The 25392-nt window shown below is 58.2% G+C and overlaps 1 protein-coding gene across 2 annotated transcripts in view; it reads right to left on the bottom strand.

Annotated features, from left to right (window-relative positions):
- The window catches only part of SRCIN1 (SRC kinase signaling inhibitor 1), a 64809-nt gene that overhangs the window by 14798 nt on the left and 24619 nt on the right, over positions 1–25392 (bottom strand). The window contains exons 4-15 of one of the 2 annotated variants that reach the window (XM_088028292.1): positions 22218–22316; positions 15563–15586; positions 11736–11931; positions 10929–11127; positions 10431–10524; positions 9059–9921; positions 7878–7970; positions 7582–7625; positions 7100–7287; positions 5737–5912; positions 487–617; positions 174–321 (exon numbers count right to left, since the gene is read on the bottom strand). In XM_088028292.1, coding sequence (XP_087884418.1) covers positions 174–321; positions 487–617; positions 5737–5912; positions 7100–7287; positions 7582–7625; positions 7878–7970; positions 9059–9921; positions 10431–10524; positions 10929–11127; positions 11736–11931; positions 15563–15586; positions 22218–22316 — 2255 coding nt within the window. The remainder of the gene's footprint in view (positions 1–173; positions 322–486; positions 618–5736; positions 5913–7099; positions 7288–7581; positions 7626–7877; positions 7971–9058; positions 9922–10430; positions 10525–10928; positions 11128–11735; positions 11932–15562; positions 15587–22217; positions 22317–25392) is intronic. The other variant, XM_088028293.1, reaches the window with a different exon arrangement.

Here is a 25392-nt window from a genome sequence, read left to right as displayed (position 1 = left end):
CAAAGCCTACACCGTGCCAGGGGTCACAGGTCAGCGGGGAGGTACGGATCCAGTTGGCACACCAGTGACCTCTAGAGGAGTCAGGGTAAGGGGTCAGGCTAATCTATCAATGCCCGGCGTGTGACCTCCTGGGAAATCGGAGGTCAGAGATAAGAGGTCAGGGAGGGAAAGACCTTCGGATCTGGGCCAGCATGTCTGTGACCCCACGGCAGCGTTTGAGAAGCCCGTCCAGGCGCTGTGGCTCCTCCTTCAGGAACTTCACGGCCTCCACCTCCACACGCAGCACAACCCGCATCTTGCTCTGCAGGCCTGGGAAGTGAGCTGAGGGGACCAGAGGAGTGAGCTGGGGAGGGAGCAGCTCCAAGGACAAGGGAGGATGGGCAGCAGGAGGGCAGTGCCTGGGGGTGGGGCTGGGCGTGGGGGCGCAGCAGGGACTTCCAGCCTGGACCGCAAGCCACACTCTCGCCTCCTCGCCTCTGGGCTCACCCTTGAGCTCGGTCAGCGTCTCCCCGAGCTGCTTCAGCACCAGGGCCTTCTCCTCCAGCTCCGGCCCCGGCACCAGCCGGTGGTTGTGTGACACATCCCGCTGGATCTTCTCCACCGACTTCTCCAGGTCACTGCAACCAAAGAGAGACCCCCTCAGCCCCTCTGGCCCCAGCCCAGCCCCCTGAAATTGGGCAAATGGCAAGAAATGAGGCCACCAGTCAGATCAAAATTAAAAGCCATCCACCAGGCTACATGCCCAAATGAAATCAGAAATGCCAAACCCCAGAGATAAGACTTCAGACGAGTTCCCTAATAGGTGCCCTGGGTCCCCCCTGCCCGTGCCCTCCCAGCGCCGTCGAAGTTCGCTCCTTAGCAACATCAACCCAAATCTCTCTCCCTATAACTTGCATCCTCTGGTTCTCATTCTGCCGAGGAAGCAGCAGAGAACCCGGTGGCCTTTCAGGGAACTGCAGGCCGCTGGCTGCACGTGCCCCTCCGAGGTCCCTTCTCCTGAGCAGAGGCACAGCCACGCCCCCTTACCCTTTCCCAGCTCTCCAGACGCTCAGCCTCTTTCCTTGAGGACGAAAGTGCTTTCAACTGTCAGAGGCTTTATGCTGAGCTTGTACCGTTTTAAACCCCACATCTTTCTAAAATGTAAGTCACACCACGTCATTCCCCCCTGTGTTGAACCCTACACGGATCCCGTCATCCTGAGGCTAAACACCAAGTGAAGAAGGGCATGAGGGTAGTAGGTGAAGACTTGGCTCTAGAGTCAGACAGATCCAAATGCCAATCCAGCTCTGCCCCACCCAGCAGAGAGATCTCGGACAAAATACCTACTATGTTCGGGCTGCAACCTCCTCATCCAAAAAATGGGGGTAGTAAGAGTTCTTCCCTCCAGGGGTCATTGCAAAGATTAAATGAGCCAATGCAGGGGCGCCTGGGTGGCTCAGATGGTTAAGTGGTTAAGCGTCTGCCTTTGGCTCAGGTCATGATCCCAGAGTCCTGCGATCAAGCCCTGAGTTGGGCTCCCTACTCAGCTGGGAGCCTGCTTCTCCCTCCCTGTGCCTCTCCCCCTGTTTGTGCTCTCTCTCTCTCAAATAAATAAATAAAATCTTAAAACAAAATAAGTGAGCCAATGCAAATGGGAAAAGGGTGGTAAAGGGTCAGTCCCTGGGGGCTGCTCTTAGTTTCCCTCCAGCCACATCCCCTGTCATCATCTGGCTTGCTTTTGTTTAGAACTGTCCACAACTTCTCCAAGGTCCTTGTATATGCTGCCCTCTCTGGGCCTTTATAATGCCATTTCCTCTGCCTAGAACACTCCATTCACACACACACACACACACACACACACACACACACACACACACACACACTCACACACATGCACACATACCCACACAAGTGTGACTAATCCCCACTCCTCCCTCAGGTCTCAGTGGGAACTGCTCCCCCACTCCCTACACTTGGGGTTGGGGGTCTGCTTCCTGCCTCACAAACCCTCAGAGCTCTTGCAAGCTGGGCTGTGTAGCTCCTGGCAGGCAAGGATCATGTCTTCTGGATTCGTCTCCAAGTGCCAGGACCTGGCCCGGTGCCTGGAGCAGAGTAGATGTCTGGTAAATAATTGTGGAATGAATGGATAAGTGAAAGAAGGGACTGCAGCCCTGGCAGGTCATCTCGATTCTGTGACTTGAGTCACTGACATCCCTGACCCACATGCAGGACTTTACATACATCCTTGTCACATCCCATCTGCAGGATTTAAGCTCAACAATCCAGGTGGAAACAACTTTCGAATAGCAGTTCTACCATCCAACAGATTTGCTCCCCCTCAAAGCGCTGTGTCACTAGCAAACCTTATCAGCATGCCTATACATCTCCATCCAACTAGTGGATGAAAAGACCACCCTGGAGCAAGGACAAAATCCTGTGACTCAGCAAGCACTGCCATCTGAAGCGCTCTCTTGTTCTGAGCACTTACTGTACACCAGGTGCCATGGGCAGCCCTCCACTTTCATTACCTTATTTAATCCTCACCAGCAATCCTGGGCGTGGAAGCCATTAGTGCCTCCCGTTTACACACAAACCGGAGCTCAGACACCAGACTACATTTCCCAGCCTCCCTTGAGGTTAGAAATGGCCACGACTCAGGTCCAGCCAATGCAATAGGAGTTGAAGAGGAACATGCTGCCTCCAGGCCATCCCATAAACACCTCCTACAGAAGCTCCTCCATGCTCCTTTCCCCTTCCTATGGGTTGAAAGGCAACGACCCCGTGCATGATCTTGGAAGGCACATATTGAAGATGGCCAAACCTCCATTAGCCCAGGTCCCTGAATGGTTGCATGGAGGAGGGTCGTTCACTAACCCACCCAGTATTGTTCCGTGAGAAAAAAAAGGATAGGTCCGTTACTTTTGAACCATTATATGATTTGTTATAGCAGTTACCCTAACTAATACAATGAGTTTTGGCATTAAAAAAAAAAAAAAAAGGCGCAGGGAGATGAAGTGGCTTGTCAAAGGTTATACAACTATTTTGTGGCAAAGCAGAATCTACTCATGTCTGACTTCAGCCACTGGATCACGCCATACCCATCCCTGTCCTGCCCAGTCCATGCTCTGCCACGTGGGAAAGAACCACTGTTCTTCCCTGCTGTGTGTGACACCTGGCTGGCTCAGGGTGTCCTGGTTTTGTAAAATGGTCACCCCCGAACATCGCTCCGAGGGGGGAGAGAGACTCTCATTTAAAGGAGGACTCAGGTAAGCCTTTGGGAGGACACAGCACTGCAACTCTCGGGCAGGACTAGGTCCTCTTTAGGCTCAATTAGCACCTCGATTTTCTGATCAAGAAACCTGCCAAAATTTTGGAAGGGCTGATTTGGACAGGCTCTGCAAATGAGCCCCAGACTGGTCCAAGTCTAGCCACCATTAGCAGAAAGTGGCTGGGCTTTCCCCTTCCCAGGTTCAGTCCTGGAGGAGTGGAGAGCACAGGGGCAGGAGAGAGCCAGCTCTATAATTTATGGGGCCCAATGGAAAATGAAGTTTTTGCTCCTAGTTAAAAAATTATTAAGAATTTCAAGATAGGGATGCCTGGGTGGCTCAGTCGTTAAGCGTCTGCCTTCGGCTCAGGTCATGATCCCAGGCGCCTGGGATGGAGTCCCGAATCAGGTTCCCTGCTCAGCTGGGTGTCTGCTTCTCCCTTCTCCCTCTGTCACTCCCTCTGCTTGTGCTCTCTGTCTGTCTGTCTCTCTCTCTGACAAATAAATAAATAAAATCTTAAAAAAAATAGAATTTCAAGATAACAACAGCAGAGCATGGAGCCATTAGGAGCATGGGGCCCTATGTGGCTGTGCAGTTGGCAGGCCTACAAAGCCTGTGCTGGCTTAGTCCAAGTTAGGCTCCAGAGGCCAAAAGGTCTCAAGTCAGCAAAGGGTACCCCTCAGAGCAACGTCTAGACAGAGCTCAAGTGCTTGGCTAGAAAAACAGGTGAGAGAGCCACGCTGAATGAAGCACGGAATTGGCTTTAACTTCCAGCAAGATGCTGGGGCAAGAGGAAGGGGCAGAGCAAAGCAGAGCAAGAGCAAAGCATACAGGAGCTGCAGCCAGAGCAGGGGTAAGGATGGGCCTGCTGGTCAACCTAATGCCCAGGGAGGCTATGGGAGCTGGCAGGGAGGGCTCTCATAGCCAAGCCAGAGCCACTGCAGGGCTGATGTCCAGCCCAGCCCAGGCCACCCCCCAAAAAGGCAGGAACCCCTTCAAAGTGCATGGAGAATCCTACCAGAAGCAATGGATCAGCCCCCAAACTCTCTCAAGTGAGCAGCTTGAACAGGGGGTTTGATAACAGGACAGAGGGTAGGGAGTCTGTGTGCTTCCAGAGAACTGAGGCCCCGGGGAGGCAGAGGACCAGACGCTCCTATGACAAAAGCTTAAATCTGTCCTTTCATCTCTTCTGCCTCTGTGCTTTAATATTTTCTTTTATTTTCCTTTAATGTCTCAGTAAACTTCCTTTTAAAAATCCCAACCCAGCTCCTCTGTGCTGAGTGAAAAGGGGCAAGGAGAGGACAGAAAAGTTGGGTAAATGGAATTCTCTGGGTGGGGGGGCAGTGACAGCTGCCAGTCTACTTGGAGATCTGACTGAGGTTGTCACTAAGCTTTCACACCTGAAATGATGGGGTGGCTGCTGCCAGCTTATTTCCAAGTGATAGGGTCCCTTACTTCATCACAGCCACAAGGGGTCACAGGACTCTTTGCTTTCCACTCCCCTGAAGTACACAGGCTGTGTGGGCCCAAGGCTGAGAAGTAGGGACCCTTCTCAAGGAGCCCCTTTTGCAAGCTGGGCTCTTCTGAGAAGCCTCTCCTGGCTCCCCAAGTCACTGTCCAGTAGAACCCAAGCCTTGCCTGGAGAGAACTGCAAAAATCTCAATACTGGGCACAGATAAGGAAGCTGAAGCGCAGAGGAGGGCAGAAACTGTCCTGATCACATAGTCTCTCAATGCTGGAGCTGGACCTCGGGTCCCTTTGTGCCCTGTGCCACCAAGAGGGAGGCCAGAGAAAGGAGCAGACCCCAGTGACTGACAAGAGAAGGCTGCTGTGGGGTGGGGGTGCCCACTCAGTGGATGGACAGCAAAAGGCAGCTTCTCCCTTCAACAGTGCCAGACAATGGGATCTTGGCCAGACAGCCATTTGCTAAATTTGGATCAGAGGACTGTCTCCCGTTAACCCTTCCATGTCTAAGCATTTGGGAGCTGGGTGTTCTCTATTCCTCACTCTTTCTGAAAAAGATAGAGCCTTGTTTTAGCAGCACCAGGTCGGGAGGAAGGTTTTCCTTGGCAATACCTGGTCTCAAAGATCAGGGAATTGGAGTGGTGGCAGTTGCAGCTACCCAAGGGTCACTCTGTATAGGTCATGGGACAGAATTAAAGCAGACAGAGGACAGAGTGGAATCCTGCAGCTGGCCACATGAAAGTAAGGTCAGGGGGAAGCCAGACTGTGGACCACGAGGAAGCAAAAACATAGCAAAAACAGGGCATCAAGCCAGAAAAAGAAAAGAAATCAGGGAATTGTGCCAGATGGCCAAAGGTTTGTGGGTCACAGAGAAATCAAGCCACAGAGGAGAAGGAAATCAGGCTTCAGACCAGACCAACGTCACCTGTGATTCAGAAGGAAGGGAGTTGCGCCTCCCAGGGAAACCAGGTTGCGGCCCGGGCCGCTCCCCCGGCCCTCCCTCCTCCGCCCGGGAGCCCAGCCTCACTTGAGCTGCTGGGTAATGAGCTCCTCATCGTTGAGATAGCGCAGCCGCTCCTCCTCCACCAGGGTGCGCTGCCGCTGCAGCGGGTCCTCCTGCCGCCGCGCCGCCTCCGACACGCGCATGCTCAGCTCCGCCTCTGTGCCCTTCAGCAGCGCGCGCAGCGACTCCAGGTTTTGTAGCTGCGGGACGCAGAGGGACCGATGGACCCGGGTGGGTCCATCGGGATGGACCCGCAGCATGATGGAAGTGTTCGGCAGGGGAAGAGCCGGGGCGGGGGGGGGCGGGGGGGGCGGGGGGAGGCGGGCAGAGGACAGCCCGATGCTGGGCCGGCTCCACAGAAGAAGGGGCTGCTCGGCTGCGGCCGTGAGCAGCAGCGAAAGGGCGGGATGGGAGAAGCGGAGGCCCAGGACTAAACCCTGGGGAAGAATAGAGGCAGGAGGAGAACGGCACGGGGATCGTGGAGGGAGAAGTGCTAAATTGGGGAATGCAGAACATGCGGCTGCGTGGCTGTGGCCGTGAGCAGCAGCAAAGGGCTGATGGACGGGGGCGGAGGACAAGGTTACGGGCCGCGGAAATAGAGTCAGGAGAACCGGATGGGCATATTCGCGGGGGCAAGAGGTAGCCCTATGTAGGACCGTGCCGACCTTGCGGCTGCAGGGCCGTGGCTTCGATGAAAGACTTGAGCCCTGGGGTTTGATAGAACTTCCGTGGCTGGCGCAAGATCAACTTAACTTCTAAGGCCGAGTTGGGGCAATGACGGGGTGGGTGAGATCTTACCCGCTGCCCAGATGGCAACTCTCTGCCCCCTCTCCAGCCTGTCTCTGCTCATTATTCTCACCTGACGGGCCCCAAGGCCCTCTCGAGGAGCGGGCACAGCGATGCCAGGCTCCTGACTGGTGGGACCATCTGCCAGGCGGGGCAGAGCGGGGAAGACTGTGCGGACTCAGGAAGGGGTGGTGGGCGAGGGCTTCCGCCCAAGGGAGTGGAGGGGAGAAAGAATGCTGGGAAAGAAGGAATTGGGACTGCCCTGAGGGATACTGACAGGGGGAAGGGGCTCAGTGGGGTGGACTGGGGCTCCAGGAGAACGGTGAGTATTCAGGGAAGGGGAAAGAGGGCGTAGTGAGGGGAACAAGGGCGAGCGGTGGGGCTCAGTGAGGGAGCAGAGATTCAGCGAGCGAGCGGGAGCGTGAGGAAGGGTAAGGGGAGAAAGGGTTCGCAGAACGGCCCAGTGACCCGCAAGGAACTCCGATGAGAGCGTAGGGCATGGGGCGACCTGTAGGAAGGGTTTTCGGCGCGAGTGGGTGGGGTCTGTCGGGGAGGGGCTTGAGGGGGCGGGCACGGGGCGAGGCCCCGCAGCCGGCAGTACCTGGAGCTTTCGCAATTGCTGAAGTTGGCTGCGCAGGTCGCTGGTGCTGTTCTGTAGGCCACGCAGGTGCAGCTGCATCTGCAAACGGCTGAGGGCCGTGGGCTGCCCCGCAGGAGTGCTGCCGGCCGAGGGCGGGGGAGGGCCGGACACTGGGGTGGCGCCGCTGCTCCGGCTGCCTGACCCACAGGCTGCAGAGAGGGACCACGAGGATGGGAGAAAGACAACAAACCTTGAGCCTGCAAGGGGCCAGGACAAGGCCTTTCCCACCCCTGATCCTCACAGTAGCCAGAGAAGCACGTGGCTCTGACCCCCTGCCCCAACTAGTGGGTCAGCCCTTCTGTGAGGAGCAAAGCACCAGGGCAAAGCCATCTTGGGCTAAGGTGACTGCTCATTGATCCACCGAAGCCCAGTGATGTAGCTGATGGTTTAATTCCCACTTTACAGATAGGAATGTGAGGCTCGGAGAAGGCAAGTACACTCACGTGCTGAGGGGGTGCCTGCTCCATTGGAGCCTTCGATCTTCTCGCTGTGGCACAGGGAAAAAAAGGGCCATCAGAGGGTCCAGGCTGACCCCAGACCGTCAAAGCTGAGTGAGACTTTAACATAATCGCCTCCAGTTCCCTGATGTCAGGATAGAATCCCAGAGAAGGAAAAGGGCTCACCCAGAGTCACACACTGCGACATTGGCAGAGCTGGTCCTAGTGCTGCTGCTGCCCACTTTCCCTTCCTCTTGCCCCAACCATAAGCCCTGGCAGTGGTGTTTAAAGAAGAACCTTACCTGGGGGTCTCAGGCTCCGAGCCTCGTAGTAGGGCGCTCTGTACCAGGCCTGTGAGGCTGGCAATCTGCTTCTCCATGGCCTCCATGCGCTCCCTGGAGAGGGTGGTGGCTCTGAGCAATCCCTTCTCTGGGCTTGGGGTCCCTCTTGCCCAGCCCCTCATTCTTAAGATTGGTAATTAGAGGAAATACCATTCCCTCCTCAGCCACCAGCACACAGGCAATTCAGAGGGCCCCAATGCCAAAGGTTCAAGCCCACAGTCCCCCACCTAACATTGGTAAGGCCCCTTTCCATCTGACAGTCACCCCCCTCCCTTGCCAGCCCCATCTCTCACTACTGGCTCCCTAATGGGCCCCACTACCAGGCCTCTTGTGCCCTTTCCTGACATGCCCTCCTCCCTATGTCCTCCCTGAAGCCATCCCAGAGCCCCAGTAGCTTTAAGGAGTCCCTCCTCCCACACCACATATATATATACCCTCCCAAGGGAATTACAAGTATTTTTTTAATGTGTCACCCCCACTAGACAAGGCAGGAACCAGGTTTGCCCAGCTCGGCATCCACAGTACCCAGTGCAGTGCCTGGCACACAAGCCACAAGATAGCTGTGTGAATGTGAATTGCTTCTCATCTCTTGGCAACACTGCCTGAGGACAGAACGGGATGGGTCAATGCTCTGGGTACCTCCTCCAGCCCTGCACCCTTAGGATGGAGCTGAATAATGCGCAAGGGTTCCCCAGCTTGGAGGCTACCTAACGGTATACCTCTCTGCCCATCCCTATTTCTGGGCAGCACCCCCTCCCCAGTGGACTTCAGCCGACCGTGTGCTGGACAGCTCTCATGGCTGCAAACTCTGAGCAAGAAAAGCACTAGAATGCTGGTTCAGCTTGTTTTTGTTGCGGAAACTGAGGTTCAGGGAACAGATGCAAACCCAGGTTTCCAGAGACCTTGTCTGAGGCCCTCTCATCTAACCCCCAGATCTTGCAGAAGGAAGGAAAATGGCCTGTCCATCTCTCCAGTGCCTTTCCTGCCACAGTCAAATAATTCCCCTGAACCCTCAAGACTCCAGGTCTACAAAGGACCCTGGGGCCTCACAGTCCAGGACACAATCCTGCCACAGGCTCTGCCGTTGTCCCCTCATTCCACCCCACCCCTAAGAGCCCCGAGGCCTCGTGAGCGTCCCTCACCTGGTCTCCGTGTCCTTGGCTGGCACCGGCGGCCCAAACCCAACGAGCGGGCGCTCCCCAGGCCCGGGGAAGAGCTCGGGAGGGGGAGCTCCGGCCGTCGAGGAGCCCCCCGTGCTGCGGGTCTTGCCTCCGGGGCTCTCTGCGAAGACCGACGAGGAGCCCGAGTCTTTGCGGAAAGACTGGCGCACCGGCGAGCCGCGGCTGGGCGGCCCCGAGTAGGGGCTGTGCGGAGGCTGGGGGCCTCCGGGGGGCGCCGCCACATCGGCCAGCTTCTGAGGCGACGAGGGCGGCAGGCGGAAGCCGTAGCCGTCGCCGTAGAGCGGGCCACCGCCCGCCGCCTTGTACAGCGAGTCCTCCAGGTCGGACTGCAGCGCCGCGGCCGAGTAGGTGCTGAGCGAGCGCACCGAGCCGCGCTTGTAGAGGCCGCTGGCCCCCGGGTAGGCGAACGGGTCGCCGGCGGCCGCGGCCAGGCTCAGGCGACCCTCGTGGAGCAACCCGTAGGGGTCGGCGTACAGGCCCTCGCCCTTCACCAGCACCATGCCGCCCGCCTTGCCTGCCAGGTCCTCGTCCGGCTTCACGTCGCGCCGCTCCAAGATGGCGCTGGGGCTGGGGCTGACGCCCTGGGCGGCTGGGGCGCCCCCCAGCCGCTCCGCCGCGTGGTGCACCGGGCTGCCAGCGTAGGAGGGCGGGCGCCCCCCGGCGTAGGAGAGGCGCGAACGCGACGGCGAGCCCGACTGCAGCCCCGAAGGCAGCCCCGACGGCAGCCCCGGGGGCGGAGAGCTGGACGCCAGGTGCGGCGCCGGCGACAGGTTGTTGAGACGCCGTGTGGGCGACGACTCCCGCGAGGCATACACCATCTCTCTCTGCGCAGAAGACAGTCCCAGAACCCCACAGTGCTGGTCACAAAGGGGATCCCTTGCGCCTTGCTTAAGGAGACAGCATCTTCCCCCTGATGCTTAGGAAGTCCCTTCTGTCCTCTGCCTTACCTCGCTGCCGCTGTATTTGGGCCCCTTTCCCATCAGGGCTCCCAACATGGAGGAAGAAGTGGCAGATGGAGAGGCACTAGAGGGGCAACCCGCGGCCCACCCTGTCGCGAGGGTTGGGGAAGCAAGAAGGGAAGCAGTAGTTTCTGATAGAGGACCCCTACAATACCTAGAGGCCTGTTGGAAAAATCCTGAATGGAGGGGGGGGGCATGGAAGATGAGGGGAAGGACCCTTCCATGACCACAATTAGTGGAAGCCACCCTCTGCTTCAGCCTCTATGTTCCCTTCTCCAAAAACTGGCCGTCATCCCTGTTGACAAGTAACTAGACTCTGCTCCTGGACCCCATCTGCCCAGCCTCCCCAGTGCCCTGGGGATCCCCAGCCATACCCGGAGGTCCCCGTTGGTAAGGTGTGAGCCAGGGAAAGCGGCGTAAAGAGGCTCCTTCCTATAGATCTTGATAATACTTCGGTCCTGGATGTCCCTGGGGGGAAGGGGAAGGTGCAACGGGTCACCATGCCTCAGCCCTGCGATAAGGACTGCTAGCTACTACAGGAAGAGGGAAGAGGGGTGGCAAGAGGGGCCAAGAGCCCCAACCGCTTCCTAGCTTCTTGCTCAGTGCCTCAGACTGCCTGCCACCAACACACACTCCGCACCCTCCACCCCGTCCAGCTAGTCGGCCCCGTGCACCCTTCTCAGGTTAGCTCAAGCCAAAATGAGCCAGCAGGGGTGGATGATTTAGAGGGGAGGGGGTTGGATGACCGAGGAAGGAGAGAAGGGCTGAGGTTGGGTCAGGACGGGGCTGGGGAGGGAAAGAGCCGCGGAGTCGAGGCCCCGGCAGAGGAGGAGCCTGGGGAAGCCCACCCCTCCCCCCGGGGCCACGCCCACCGGACGTCCTCCAGCTCGTAGAAGACGTTGCGAGCCTCGTCCTTGATGAGGATGGCGGTGTTGGGCGACTTAAGCATGCCCATGGTGAGCTTCTGCGGGAACATGTGTGCGATGAGCGCGTGCAGCGTGTCCAGGCTGCTGACCTCGTGCGTGATGTGCACGCGCCGCGTCTCCTCCCCGAACTGCAGGAACAGCACCCCTGCAAAGGAGAGGCCACCTCCGCTGTCAGAACCACTGCCGCCACCGCCACCACCACGCCGGCTGGGAGAGCGAGGGGGGCCTTCGGGGGCCGCGCTGGTCCTGCAGAGGCAGGGTCTGAGGCCCGACGCGGCCCCGGAGTGCAGGTGCACCCATGCACTCCTCATGCTGCCGTCCCCTCAAGGCGCCTCCTCAACCCCGGGCCGGTAGGAGCCTGGACGAGGAAAGGGAATTGGGGGCAGGAGCAGGTGCGGCAGACTCCGGCAGACACAGAGGGAGTCGTTGCTGAGGGGGAGAGAGGTGAGCAAGTGGGGGATGAAGGAAAGGGGGGGCTGCTGAAAGGGGTGAGGGAGAGAGGAGGCTGGGAGAGAAAGGGATGGAGCAGGGGCTGCTAAGGGAGGGAGGGAAGGGGTGGGGGAGAAGCCGAGGAGGGAAAGGTCCCAAGGGGAGGAGACTGCTGAGGGGCAGGGAGGTGGGAAGGTGGGGAAGGGAGCCAGGGGTTCGGTTAAGGAGAGCTGGAGTGGTGAAGGGGCTGAAAAGGGTTGTAGGGTGAGCAGGGCAGAGGGAGGAGCCAGTGGCCAGGAGGAGGATGGGCCGGGCCAGCAGTACCTGGCGAGCGCAGCTTGGTCTGGCTGGCAGAGCGGGAGAGGGGCAGGCTCTGTCGGAAGCGGTTCATCCTACTGAAGCCCAGGGGCAGCTCCGCCTCCGACATGGTCTCCAGCGACTCAGCCGAGGCGTATGACAGCTTGGCTGCCTGGTCTGCCAGCCCGGGCTGGGCTCCCTGAGGGTGGCGCGAGCTGCGGGTCTGCAGGGGCAGGGCAGGATGAGAGGAATCAAACATGAGCCCCTTGGCTCTGCCCATGTCCCCCATCCAGGCCCAGGGAGCCCCTGCCAGCCAGTGAAACACACACACACACACACACACACACACACACACACACACACACACAACGGTCTCCTGCATTCCAGACTCGCTGTGTGGCTACAGGACAGTTCCCCAACCCCTTAGGGCCTTGGCCTCCCTGGGACACCCAGCAGGTAAGCAAGTGGGCAAAGGACTCCGGCACCCTGGGAAGCCAGACAAGAAACCATCTGAGCGGGAGCCAGGGCACGCCTGCTATTTTAAGCTTCCAAAGAACAACAACAACACAAATTTGTCACTGAGGTGAGCAGCAGAATCATTGAGCAAATTGGGGCATTAGTTCCAGACATTAATTAAGCGGCGGGTTTGTGAGCAGCGAATTTATCCTTCCTGGAGTTCAGAGGTTTGGGTGGGGGCAGGAAGCAGGCCCAGGGAGGAAGCAGAGAGAACTAGGGGCCCCAGGTTCCCAGTTCTGAGAGGTATGGGCCCTCAGAGAGGAGCACAATGTCCTTGACTTAGGGTGCCTGGGAGAATCATCTCGAAACTAGTTTCAAACAGACTCTGCCTACTACATGCAATGCACATGCTAAGCCTGGTATGATCCACCTGAGCACACAGCATATGTGCCTGACCTCAGCCCCTCCCCACAAGGCACATGCTGCCACACAGCCAACCAGCCTGGCTTGCCTCCTAGAAAGGCCTCCCACAGGACCCAGTATGGCAGCCCCCTTGCCCTGAAGCTACAGCTAAGGGTAGTATCTGGCTGGGGCTAGGGAAGGGTGTCACCCAGTGACTGTCCCCTGCCCCAGGGACAGCTTGATCACTCTCTCCTTGAGGGAGGGGTCGCCATGTAAGAGCCTACATGGCTCTTTTGGCTGAAGGCTGGGGCTGTCACTCAGCGCCACAGTTCCTGCCATTCTGCCCCAGCCCCTTCCCTTAAACTCGGGTGCATCAGAAACTCTTTTATTCAAGGGAGAAGATAATAAGTCAGATCTGTGTTATGTACATTCCATGTTATGTACAGTAGACAATAGATACTTATATGGATTATATATACATATATTATCAAGAAAAAAAATCATGTTGCCTAATTGTACTTTTCTATAAAATAAGTTGCCTATTTTTAACAACAAATCACTCAAAACTATTAATATTGGTTAAGTCGGGGTTGAGACAGAGCTTTCTCTTTTATACATTTCTCTTCTGGGGGAATTTTGCACAATCAGAATATATCATTTTTATAATTAAAAAAAAAGTAAAAGTATCTCTGTAAAGGAATCAGCTCCCTCCTTCCCCAAATCCTGATTAGCTCCTAATTACTCTCCGTCTTCATATTAACTCAATTCAACGTTCCAATTGGATGAGCACTCTGGAAAAGAGAGAGCATCTTCCTCTGATGGGCAATGTGCCCAGCTGTTTCCAATGTGGTCTCCAAGGCTTGGGGATGCAGAAGGTCAGATTTGGAGACCTCAGGGGGCGTCCAGTCTCAAGCACAATGCCTTGACCAGTGAGTGGGTATGGGTCTGGGGAGGAGGGAGGCAGCATAGGAACGAGACCCACATGGGGGTGCCTGTGCCCAGACTTTGGACCCTGTGGCTCGCTCTAGGCTGATCACCAGGGCCAGCCTCTCTCACCCTCAGCCCCGGAGCAGTGTGTCGAACCAGGTCTGGTCTGGTGGTCAATGAGGTTGCCAGGCAACTGGAAGGCCAGTGGTTGCCAGGCTGATGTGGATGAGGGGCTACAGAATTCTGGCACGCTAGCCGGAAATGAAGGGGGTGGCCACAGAGCTGGGGGACACAAGTGAGGTGCCAGGAAGAAGATGGAACAGGGGCCAGAATGAAGTGGGGGCAGGGATCCTCAGGGCTGCTGACTGCAGAGAAGGCAAGACCCTGTCCAGGCCACCCTGGGGAGAAGAGATGCCCACATTCCCTGCCCTGATAGTTCCGCTCTCCATCCTGGCCCTCTGTGCACCTTTCCCTTCTCACAGCCTTTGTAGAAAACCCTCTTGAGAAGAGAGAAAGCCCATTAGCACTTCTCTCCAGTCCTGGGCTGAGTCAACAGGGCAGAAAAAAGTGAGACACCCAGGACTTCCTGTCTACGAGGGAGATTGCAAGAGCATAAAATGTTAATCCAAGCAGAGCTCTCCAAAGCTAGGAGGGGGTTGCTGGGGGAGGCAGGGCGCACCTGGCCCCGGAGGTATTCCAGCAAGGAGCCGATGACTCCTGGCCAGAGATCAGGCAGAGGGAACCTTGAGTGGGGACAGTCAGGCAGGGATCTGAGGTTCCCAAAGGCAGTCCACAGAATGAGACAGAATCACTTGGGAGCTTTTAAAAACATTCTTTCCAGGACCCCACATTCACTGAATCCAAATCTCTGGGGGGTTGGGGCCTGGGGTTCAAGGTTTCTGACAAGTTCCCAAGGTGATTCTGATTTGGGAATCAAGTCAGCGGCTTCTAACAGCTACTGAAGTAAGCTACCAGGTAAGGCTTGCCATGAGCCAGGCACTGTGTTTAGGATGTGCAGTGTCTCCTCTCTTCTATCTTTACAACAACTCTATGATGCAGATATTGTTGTTCCATTTTACAGAGGAGAAACTGAGGCCCAGGGGATTATGCAATTTGCCCCAGGTCCCCCAGCTAGTAAGTAGCAGACTTGGAATTCACCACCAGGCTCTCAGCCCCATGCATTGAACCGTTACGTTCTATTGCTTCCTCTAAAAATATTGTGTGCCTGACATCATGAGTTTATGATTCTGTGATTTCTCTGATGCAAAGACTTCTCTCTGGGAGCATGCTCGCAAATAAGATGCTTGGAGCAGGACGACACCTGGGGAGTTGGGGATGGATGCCTCCCACCCCCTGTCACGATGCCTGGGAGTTGGAGGGCTGGAGACTCTGGGACACAAGCGGCAGCCTAATTTGGCTCCGTTCTGGGCCTGGGTGCCAGAGACGGTGGAGGAGGCACCTGAGGGTGCTCTGCCAGGACTCAGCAGGATGCCCTTGGAGGGGGTAGAGAGCTCTCCCGCTGTGGATAGTCCAAACTGTCCAGGGGAGGCAGGAAGGTGCTCATCCCTGAGCTTAGCCCTCCACGTGGGCAACGGGTCTGGAGTGCAGGGCTGTGAGCCTCTTGCCTGGCACTGACCCCACAGTGACAAGTAAGAAAGGGATGAAGGGCCCATCAGAGGCACAAGACCTCGCTGGCAGATGAAGGCTGAGTCCAGAGAAGAGGGCCCTCCACCAGATCATGGGGTTCAGGTCCCCGCCTCAGAGCCAGCAGTGTCTCAGGTGGGGGGAAATATCAGGCAGCTTCCCTCCTTCCAAAATGCCCCTCCCAGCATGGGAAAGCCTAAGTACCCCCAGCCCAGACCCCCAGTGGGGGTGGCCCAAACTCCCACTCTGGATCCACGAGCCCCTGGCAGGCGAGCCCAGACTCTCTCAAAGCAGCAGCCCCAGGCCCGCCACCCCCACCAGAAGTTTCCGTGCAGACGCACACCCCTGCGCAAAGCATGTGCAGGGAGGGCCAGGGGCAGGAGAGCACATGCAGTTGTCACAGAAGCAGAAGCACACACACTGACCTTGAAGCTCCAGTAGTTTGGCTGCTGATGGGAACAAGAGAAGACATGGTTACGCGGGGGGCTGGGAGGGGAGAGTAGGGGCGGAGGTGGGTTAGAGGCCCTCTGCCCTCCCAGGAACAGGAGAGAAACAGTGCCTGGTACATCCCGTCCCTCCTGAGACCCAGGCCAGCCCTGGGCAGGCTCCAGGCTCACTGGTGGGGACAAGGGAGAGCCCTTCCAGACGTTCACAAGCCACGCATTCTAGTCACGGTAACTCAGAGAATCACGGGTAGGAAAGGTGCCGAAGACCATGATATAGGGAACCCATGAGACACTGGCAGAAATGAATTGGAGCTGTGGGGTCAGAGAAGTGGCATCTGGTTGCGATGGGCCAGGGGAAACTTCCCGGAAGAGGTGACATTTGAGCTAGGCCTTGAAAAATGAGCAGCTGGAGATTGGGAGGAAAGGTGTGCTGAGCAGGGGGACAGTATGGACAAGTGCCCAGGGGCAGGCAGGCAGAGAGTGTGTTGAGGGAATAGTCGCTAGTCCAGTCTGGCTGGGGAGCAGGGTCTGGGAAAGTAGCAGACTGGGCTGCAAAGAGGGGCTGGGGCCAGCTGGGTGGGCTTCGGTGGACAGGCAGAAAGCATCTGAGTGGAGCACAGTGGGGTCAGAACTGGAGTCCAGGGGGGTTGATATGACAGAGAGTGGAAGAGGGAGGCTGGCGGCCAAGGCCAGGCAGGGAGGCCTGTACCACAATGGACCGGAATTACAGAGCCAAGTGGACAGGTACCAGTCGCTTCACAGTACTGGGCAATGAATGGGGAGCCAGGGGAAGCAAGAGGAGCTGTAGAGACTGGGAGTGTGGTCAGGGTCCTAGAGCCAGATAGGGAGAGAGGAAGACTCCTTGTACCCCCAGAGTAGGGGACCTCAGTTTCCTCCTCATTCACAATAACCTAAGGTCACCCTGTCTTCCCTAGAGACCAGAAGGCCCTTGCAGATGGCTAAGGACAAGGAAGGAGGCCCAGAGGCTGGGCTGGCTCTTGGCAAAGCTGAGGGCACCCTGCTGACCGGTGCCAGCCTCAGCAGGAAGACAGAGGCAGCAGATGGCCTGGCACTAGGGTGCCTGGCACAAGCAGACAAAATTCCCAGGCCTCAGAGCCACTGGCAGAGAAGAGGGACGCTGAGGGTCCCTGATAGGGGAAGGACATCACAGAGGGGTATCCTGTGCCACCTGAATGCTTTCATGGCAGAGAGGAGTTGGACAGGGGCTGAGTCGAGGGGCCCTGCTGGGATGGAGGCTTTACTTGAGTTAGACCTTTAGGGTGGAGGTGATGCCAGGTTTGGTCTGGGATGAAAAGGTTCACTCACCAGGGCCTTCCCCATCTGAGCTATAATTCCCACCTCCCCTCCGCCCCCGCTCCCCCCGGCATTGGCTCCAAAAGACACAAAAGATAGTCACATGCCAAGCAAGGGAAGGGGACAACAACATCTGTATCCCAACCAATGCCTAGAACGATCTATGGACATATGCCACCCCCATGGGTGCCAGGAGATGCCCACAGGGTCCGAGGGGAGGGGAGGCAAGAGGCTGGAGTAACGGGCCCTAGCCACAGCTGCCTGTGGCCTTGGGAAGGGGAGGGGGAGCAGAAGGAGGGGACACGCGGGTGGGGGGGAGCCGACAGAGCCAGGCAGGGGGCACGGGAAGGTTTATGATGAGACTCGTGTCTGCAGCCCCGGCAGTGACGGCCAGCTCTGCAGAGAAGGCCGCCGTCCCTCACCTACCACCACCATTACTCAGTGTACACAGTGCGCCCCGGCGCCCCGGAGCACCCAGGCCCTCACCAAGCCGAGCACAGACTCTCAGACGTCCTCAGATAAGGACATCGCCAGAGAAACCACCCAGAGCGACAAAAACACACTCACAAAGGGACCCAAGCACTTGGAGAGAAGCCCTCCATGGTCAGAAACAACCCCAGAAACTCAGAGACAGAGATTTTCATACAGAGACCAGCCCCGCTCATGCACAAACACACCTCCCCCACCGGACCCTGACTTGCTCACATATACTCCGACTCTGCTCACAGAAACACAGGTACCATTCACACACCCCCTAGCCTCCCCCAGAGTCACAGAAACCCACAGAGACATAGGTCCCATTCACACACAGTACACACACACACACACACACACACACACACACACACACCCCAGCTGCAGAAACACAAAACGGTACCTGCACCCTATACACACAAAGAGAAAGTCTCATCCCTGCTTCCCTCCACTAGCCAGGTCATAGTGCCCCTGGACATCTCAGCGGCAGCAACTGTCCCATGCCGATGATACCCCAGACATCAGGCGTTGGATAGGTTAACTCCTGATTCAAGAGGCAGAAGGTCCCCCACCCCACCCAGCCCCCAGTGTCAATACATTGGACTCAGGATGTACAGATGGCTGAAGCCACCTTGGGCCTTGGGGGCCTGGCCACAGCCACGCTAGCTGTGCCCTGAGCCTGGGCTTCCCTCCCGACTTCCGAGGCTGGGCACATCCATGGGACGGTCAGCCCCGGAAGAGAGGGGTCACTAGCTGGGGACAGGGGAGAGGACTGGGTAGCCTCAGAGCCACCGGAAAGCCAGGCAAACCCCGCTAAAGGGTAACAGGGGAAGAGTAGCTGCATTTGTGCTTGACAAACTTGGGGTGAGGCTGAGATCAGACTTCTGAGACTTTGGGCTCCGGCCCGTAGAGCACACTGAGTACCGTAGAGCACACTGAGTAGATCCTAGCCCCTCTGGCCTCTCTGGAAAGCGGGAGGAAAGATCTCCTTTTATCTTAGCCCCACCAGGAATAAGACACATAGTCTCCTGGCAACTCAGTGTCCTTGGGGCAGGGGGAGAAGACAGTGTCGGGAGAAGTCATTAGGAATGCCGTCCATCCTCTGTCTCTGTCTCTCTCCAGGGTGTTAAACCCAAGGGACAGCCTTGGGTCACTGAGAGCAGAGAGCTCCTCCCCGTTTGCTAAGACGGGGTTCTCCCCAACCAACCTCCTCACCCTTTTCCTGGTTGTCTGTTCCTCCTGTGTAACCTAACGCAATGCCTGGGTATGTAGTAGGCCCTCAACAAATATTTGACCATGAATGAATGTGAAGAAAAATAGGCCCAGCCCATAGGAGGAGGGGTATGTCTCTGAATACTCTTCTCTGGCACGGCTCCCGCCATCCCCTGGCACCCAGCACCGCTCAGCCTTCTGGGCCTTTTCCCTGGGAGTTTCGCAGCACCAGAAACCCCCTGGAAGGAGGGCAAAGGGCAGGAAGGGCCCAAGAGAGTTCTGGCCCCTCACCCCCAGCAAACACCTCCAGTACCCTCCCCCATACTCAGGGAGGGGTCTCCCCTTCCCAGAGGACCCTGTGAAGTGGAAGAAAGGTTTGAATGGGAGAGCCCTTGCTAAGGGTAATCACTTGTAGGAAAGAGTCTTACAGGAGCAGGGGGACAAAATGAGAGGTGTTCTAAAGGATTCGATTTGGAAGCCAACCATTCACTCTCTAGGGACCAGGATTTCAGAAATGAGGGAGGGGGAGCTTCCCAGAGACCCAAGAAAGCAAGGCCAGGGAGTCCTCAAACTCTCTGGTGAGAAGAGGAAATAGCATCTTCCCTCTGGGGGCTGAGGAGTTAACCCCCGCCCTTCCCCACCCTAAACGCCCTTAGTGGGGTTCTTCCCTCCCCCCTGCAGCTGATCCTTTTCTCCCCGACGAGCCCTGGGAGGGGCGGGGCCGTGCCCCCCCCCCCCCCCCCCCCCGCCGCCCCGGGAATCCGAGCGCAGGCCAGCCGAGGTCTCTCCCCTCCTCGGGCAGACGTCCCCAGCTGGCTAGGTGAGTGGCGTGACCCCTCCTTGACCTCAAGCCCCGACGACGCATCCTCCAGGGAGGGAGGACCACCAAATGGTTCGCAGCTCCGGCTGCTCCCCCGGCTCCGAGTGCACCGCCGCACACACCCACCTCTCAACTCCTGTGAACACGCGTCCACGTAAACAGCCGCCCCCCCAGGCTGGGGCTACCTAACGTGCCCCCGCGTGGCCAGCCTCCCACCACGACGCACATGCACAACCCTCCCCTCAGGGGTGCCCAGCGACACCCTCACCTCCTACCCCTCCCCAGTGCAGAGCGCGTGGTGGGGGGGCGCTGCGGGACCTGCGCGGCGCCGGGGGGCAAGGGCGCACCCCAGGAAGGTCACGACTTTCCGAGGTTGGGGAGGGGGCTCCCGCCGCATTTGGGGGGGCGACCCACGCGGAAGGCGGCGAACGCGGTGGGGGGAGGGGAGGGGGCGTTTCTCGGGGACCGGGAACCGCAACGGCCTGCGCGCCTCCCACCCCCGGACCGCCCCTCCGAGCCGCGGAGCTGGCCCCCAACTCCGTGCCCCCACCGCCCGCGGAACCCCAGGCTGCGGCCCCGGCCCCCGCAGCCGCTCCTCCTTACCTGCGGCCACAGGTGTATGCGCGGGGGGCCCCCCAGCCCCAGGTCCTGCGTCGGGCGGGGGAGGGAGGGAGGGCGGCCCCCTACTTCCACCCGCCCGGGCTCTCCCCTCCCCCGGCCGCCTCCGCAGCCGCCGCCGGTGCCCTTTGCTGCAGTGCGAGAGCCGCCGCCACCGAGCCGGCCCGGGCCCCGGTCGCCCCGGTAACCGCGACTCCACCTGGCGCTGCGCGGCGCGCCGCCGAGCACATCCCCTCTCCGGCCCCCTCCCCCGGCGCGGCCCCGCCGGCGCAGCCCCGCCGAGGATCAGCGGAGGCTGGTGGCTGCGTCGCCGCGGTCACCCGATACGCCGGCCCGCCGCCCGGGACTCGGGTTGCAGAAGGAGGGGGGGAGGTTAGGCCGCCTGGTGGAAGGGGGGGAGGGGCTGTGGCTCGGAGTCCAGCCTCTGGTCCTCTCCCAGGGTCCTCTTCAGCCTCCCACTCCCAAAGGTCTAGCCTGGGGGGGGGAGGGGGGGAAGGGGGAAGGAAAGTGTCCTGTCTCCCGACCTGTCACCCTCCGAGATCATGGCCTCTCCCCACCAGGGTCTCAGGGGCCACTGCCCCCCTCCTCAGCTCTCCTGTGACTCAATCCCAGCCAAGTCTGGGAGGCCTAGGATGCCTGAGCTTCCCTGATGGCCTCTGATCCTGCTCTGCTGTGCAACTCTGGCATTTGCTGACCCTCTCTGATCCTGCACTTTACATAAAGGAGCCTCAGACTCAGCCAGGGAGAAGTGTGATAAACACCAAGCAGCGAGTGATGACAAAATCCTATGAATGGCAGCTTTCCTCTGTAATCACAAAGCCCCGGGGCCAGGGTCTGGTATGGAATTTCCTCCCTCAGGGCAAATCCCAGATGCAGACAGGCCTAGAGCCCCATGACCTGGGACAACTGAGCTCACCAAGCTCATCCTCACGCCTTTCCGTCACCCCAACCATATCTAGTGCCAAGACACATCATCCGGAGAGGATCTCCGTATGCCCCAGGCACATCACACCTGTCTGCTGCCCCATCACCATCCGCGTTGCAGCCCTGTTTTGGTCTCCACGTGCACTGGGCCACTCAGGACAAGTCTGTCCCATTTGCCGTCCAGCCCTGGGGGGCAGACACATCTTTGTTCCCTGAAGTGCCGTCAAGATGGGGCTGAAAGCCAGGAAGGGAAGCGGGCGGAATGCCCTGTGGTGATGCCAAGCGTGCCAATCTGTTGCCAGACTTGAGTTACACTCCTCTAAAACGACCGTGCTCTGGAGCCTTGTCCTCTCCTGAGCTGTCACGTCTTTCCTTCTAATTCTCCTTGAAAAAGTCAAGCCTTGCTGCCTGTCTCCAGGGCCAGGGCTGTGTGAGGAAGTGAAGCTGGTACCCATGCTACCCTGTGGATTCCCCGTTTCTACAGTCTGCCTCCTACAGCTGAACACCCTCAAGCCAAGGCCCCCCTCAGGGTGTGCCCCCTCCCCGGCTGCAATTCAGACTCCCTTTTCCTTCCTCCCTGTTGGGGCCCCAGATGCCTATTTTTCTCCCATGGCAATGTCCAGGCCTGAGCTGGGAGCCCAAGCTCTGCCTAAGTGTGCCCCTGTCTAAGCTGAGATCCGTCTTCCCATCAGGGGAAACTGAGGCTTGATGAGGAATCAAGGAACAAATTCAGAACAAATGGCTAGATGCCAAAGTCCTCTAAAAATTGGAAACTAAGCCTTGAACATACCAAGAAGGGTGATAGACATTGTGAAGAACTTCCTCATGGTAAGACCTCAGGGGAAGGCTGGGTCCGCTCAGAGATGGAAAGGTAGTGTGGGGTGGGGGGTATAGGAGTGAGGTGGCCTACGGTGGGGGTGGGAACGGAGCACAGATCATAAGAGTCTCCTGAAAACCGATGGGATGAGGGTGGGGTAGGTACTCCTGTTTGAAGGAGAAAAGAATCCAAAAAAAATTTTTTCAAAACCTGAGTATTCCTCGTCAAAAAATTCCTTCCCCAAAGCCAAACCTTTGAGGAGGCAGTGGTAGGAATTAGACAATCAGGGGAGAGTACAGGGCATAGGAGTCTCCTGGAAGGGGGGCGGGGGGGCTCTTACGTAAGAGAAAAGGATGCAAAATTAAAATCCTAGATACCCCCCCTCCAAAAAAAGTCTTCCCCAAAGCCAAACTCCGCCAGGGGCTTGGGGGGCCTGGGGGCGGTGGGTGACTCACCTGGGCCGGCTGGCCAGCCCCGGAGGGGGCGGAGTCGCCATGGAGGTGGGAGCAGAGGGAGCTGAGGAGGCACACGGGGTCCACGGTCCAGCCGCCAACCTGTGTGTGCGAAGGGGGGGACACCCCATTAGGGGGAGCGGGCAGGAGCCGCTGGGGGACTGTGACGGGGCAGGGAGGGACATTCCTGGGACAAGCTTTGGCACAGAGCTCACACCCCAGAGGGACCGGCAATACTTGCTAGTCCCTTCCCGGGGCTGGATCTCTAATGATAGCCCCTGGTCTGTTTCTGGATGTTTCTCTTCTGTCCGACTGGGGGCTCCCTGAGCCCAGGAGAAGGCCTCCTCCATCAGATACTCCTGAATTCCTTTTCTTCACTTCTTGACAGGCTTCCTGTGCACTTTGCCAGGGAGCCGTTCCTCACCTGTCTGCTCTTCGAGCTCCTCATTCCCTCGGCACTGAAGATGTCACCTCCTACCTCACAGAGACGGGAACCATTCCGCAGGGGTCCTCACCTCCCTGTGCCTCTGCAGTGACAGCACTTCCTTCTTCCCTGTCAACTCCCACCCCCCGGGCCACACCACACATAAGGCTTGAAACCCATCACCTCCTGATTCCCCCAGGACCTTCCCCCCCCATCCCCGAGGCCCTCGCCCCAACTCGGCATCCCCAAATTCATTCATCTTCATTCATTCCACTGCCATTCACCCAGCCGGCACTACCCTCAGGCGCCGGGCCCTCCCAGGCCAGGGAACTGCTGTAGGTCCTACCCACTCACACTCTACCGGAGGGAATGAATGAGTGAATGAACAACGGAATGAATTTGTGAGCGAGTTGCTGTGCTTTGACTCATCTACTAAGTATTTGCTGAGTGCCTATCTGTGCCAGCGACCGTGCCAGACACTTCTGAGGCCCTCCAACGCACCCACACCTCCCCTCTCAGGCCTGCTGCCCCCTGAGGCCATCAACCCGGCTGTCTTCATCTTTTTATGGCCAAACCTCCCAGACCGATCTGCGCCCCAGGTCGTGCTCTCTCGCCACCTCCAATCTCCTCAACCCCTGAAACTGGCCATTACCTCACCGTACCATGAGAGATGAGGGGTATTCTCTGGACCCACAGATCCCAGCCAGTCCCGATGGCTCCTTCTCTCTCCCTCACCCCCGGCTGACTTCTGAAGTGCAGGTCACCCTCCTCCTGGGCCTTTCTCCTCTTCCTCATGATGGGAGAGAATGTTCCTGGCTCCTCCTTCCCACTGTCATGGCCTTCTCCCCAGTCAGACTCCTTTCTGCCCTGGTGGCCCTGCTGATGCCCTGGGTCACACTGCCATCCTGCCTTGATCAGCACGCTCACTCTCCTCCCAAAGCTGTTGTCCCTTCAGAGTCCTGGGCTGTACATACGGCGCACCTAATAGGCATCCCGGTGAACGTTCTCCCTGCTCTGCAAACTCACCTCCCCTATTCCTGTCTCCCAGCCTCCAAACGTTTCCTTCCCACCCTCTTATTTCTCCCCGAGGCACTGACATCTCCCTGCTACCGAGGTTTTCTGTCTTTGGCTCCTCGGTCCGGTCAGTAAACAAGCCTTGCTCAGTCTTCTCTCCAGTCCCCCATCCCTTTCCCTTCATCTCCCTAACACACTCTCTTCCTCCTCTCCTCTTCTCCTCCTCTGCCTCCTGCGGGGGGCAAGGGGGGAAGGAGAGTGTCCTATCTCCCGACAGGCCCCCCATTGCCCCCTCCTATTCACCACCCAAAAACAACCACAGCCCTCCTAGCGACCACCATCTGGCCCCACTTTTCCAGTCTGCCCCCCCATCTCCCACTGCTTCCCACCGTGAGCCTTCAGCACCGGCCAGGTGGGCCTCTGTACCCGCCCCCAAACGGACTCAGGACCATGCTCACCTCTCATCTTCCCAGCTTCTAAAACAGCATTCTCGTCCTCGATGCCCATTCAGACCCTTTTCATCCTTCTAAGCCTAGTTTAGGTACCTCTTCCTCCGGGAAGCCTTTCCTGACCAGGCCTGCCTACCAGGTCTTCCCTTCCCTAAACCCCCTCCCAACTGACCGTGCCCCCTCTACTTCAGTGTAAGCATCTTTTCACCCCCTCCAGATCACAAATGTCCCTGCCCCCTCTCCCAAGCCAGAGCACACAGAAGGAACCCACAAAGAAGGGCTCCCTGAGGGTGAGGGCCATATCTCCATCTGCAGCTCTCCCTTATTCCAATCAGAACTCTGCTCCCAGGAGGACTCGGAAGCTGGGAAAAGGCAAAAGCAAGACAGAACTGGAGGTGACATCAGGGGGGAGGTGCGCCAATGTGTCCTTGTTCCCTGCTGTGACAATAGGAGTGGGGACACTCCTCCCCTTTCCCAGCCACACTCAGCAGCCCCTGGAAAGGGGGACGGAGCAAGACAGGTGTGGGAGCAGGGACTGACACCCCCAGACCCGACTGAAATAGTGTGGATGGGACGTACCACCCTCCCGTCCTCTGACCCGAGCGGACGAGGCCTGGGTCTCCTCGGCCATCAAGGCATCTCGCCAATGTGGGACTGTAGGCGGAAGGCTTGTCCCAAGAAAGAACTTTCCTACAGACAAGAAAGTCATACTTGGATGGAGAGGTACATCCAGGAACCTAAGGATCTGGGAGAGGTTTCCAAGGGAAGCATCCCACCCCAGATAGAAGGAGGCAGGCCCTGGTCCAGAAGCAGGCACCCTGACTCCTCTGTAAGCCTTACTGATGGCAGGAGAGAAACCAAGGCAGCCTCTACGTCAAAGTCACACAGCGAGTCTTTGGCGGGGGCAGGTAAAAGGCCCCAGGAGTTCTGGGCTCTGTTCTTATCTTACAGGGGCTGGGGGCACAGCAGATCCAGCCTACTGAGGCTCCCAAGAGGGCCATGTCACAGAGGGGCCACCCCGGGAGTCTCAGCTCTAGGCCGGATGGACCTTCAGGCTGGGAACAGTCAGTCCCCAAGATGGTCCCCTCCTCCTCCCCACCACTGCTTTGGCCTCCAAGACAACCTTCCTGCCCGTCAGCGCAGTCCACCCGCCCCTCTGCCTCTCTGCTCCAGCCAGTGCTCCCAACTCCGGGACTGCAGGCAGAGGTCCGGAGGCGGAGCCCCCATCCCCTTCCTCCCCAGACTCCAGAAAAGGCCAACCAGGGCGACTCCCTGACTGCCCCTCTGTCGG

Source organism: Eumetopias jubatus, unplaced genomic scaffold, assembly GCF_037043125.1.
Source record: "Eumetopias jubatus isolate StellerSeaLion01/CBP00866 unplaced genomic scaffold, mEumJub1_p1.0 scaffold_10, whole genome shotgun sequence".
In the NCBI taxonomy this organism is placed as follows: Eukaryota; Metazoa; Chordata; class Mammalia; order Carnivora; family Otariidae; genus Eumetopias; species Eumetopias jubatus.
This window is presented reverse-complemented; position numbering and strand designations above follow the sequence as displayed.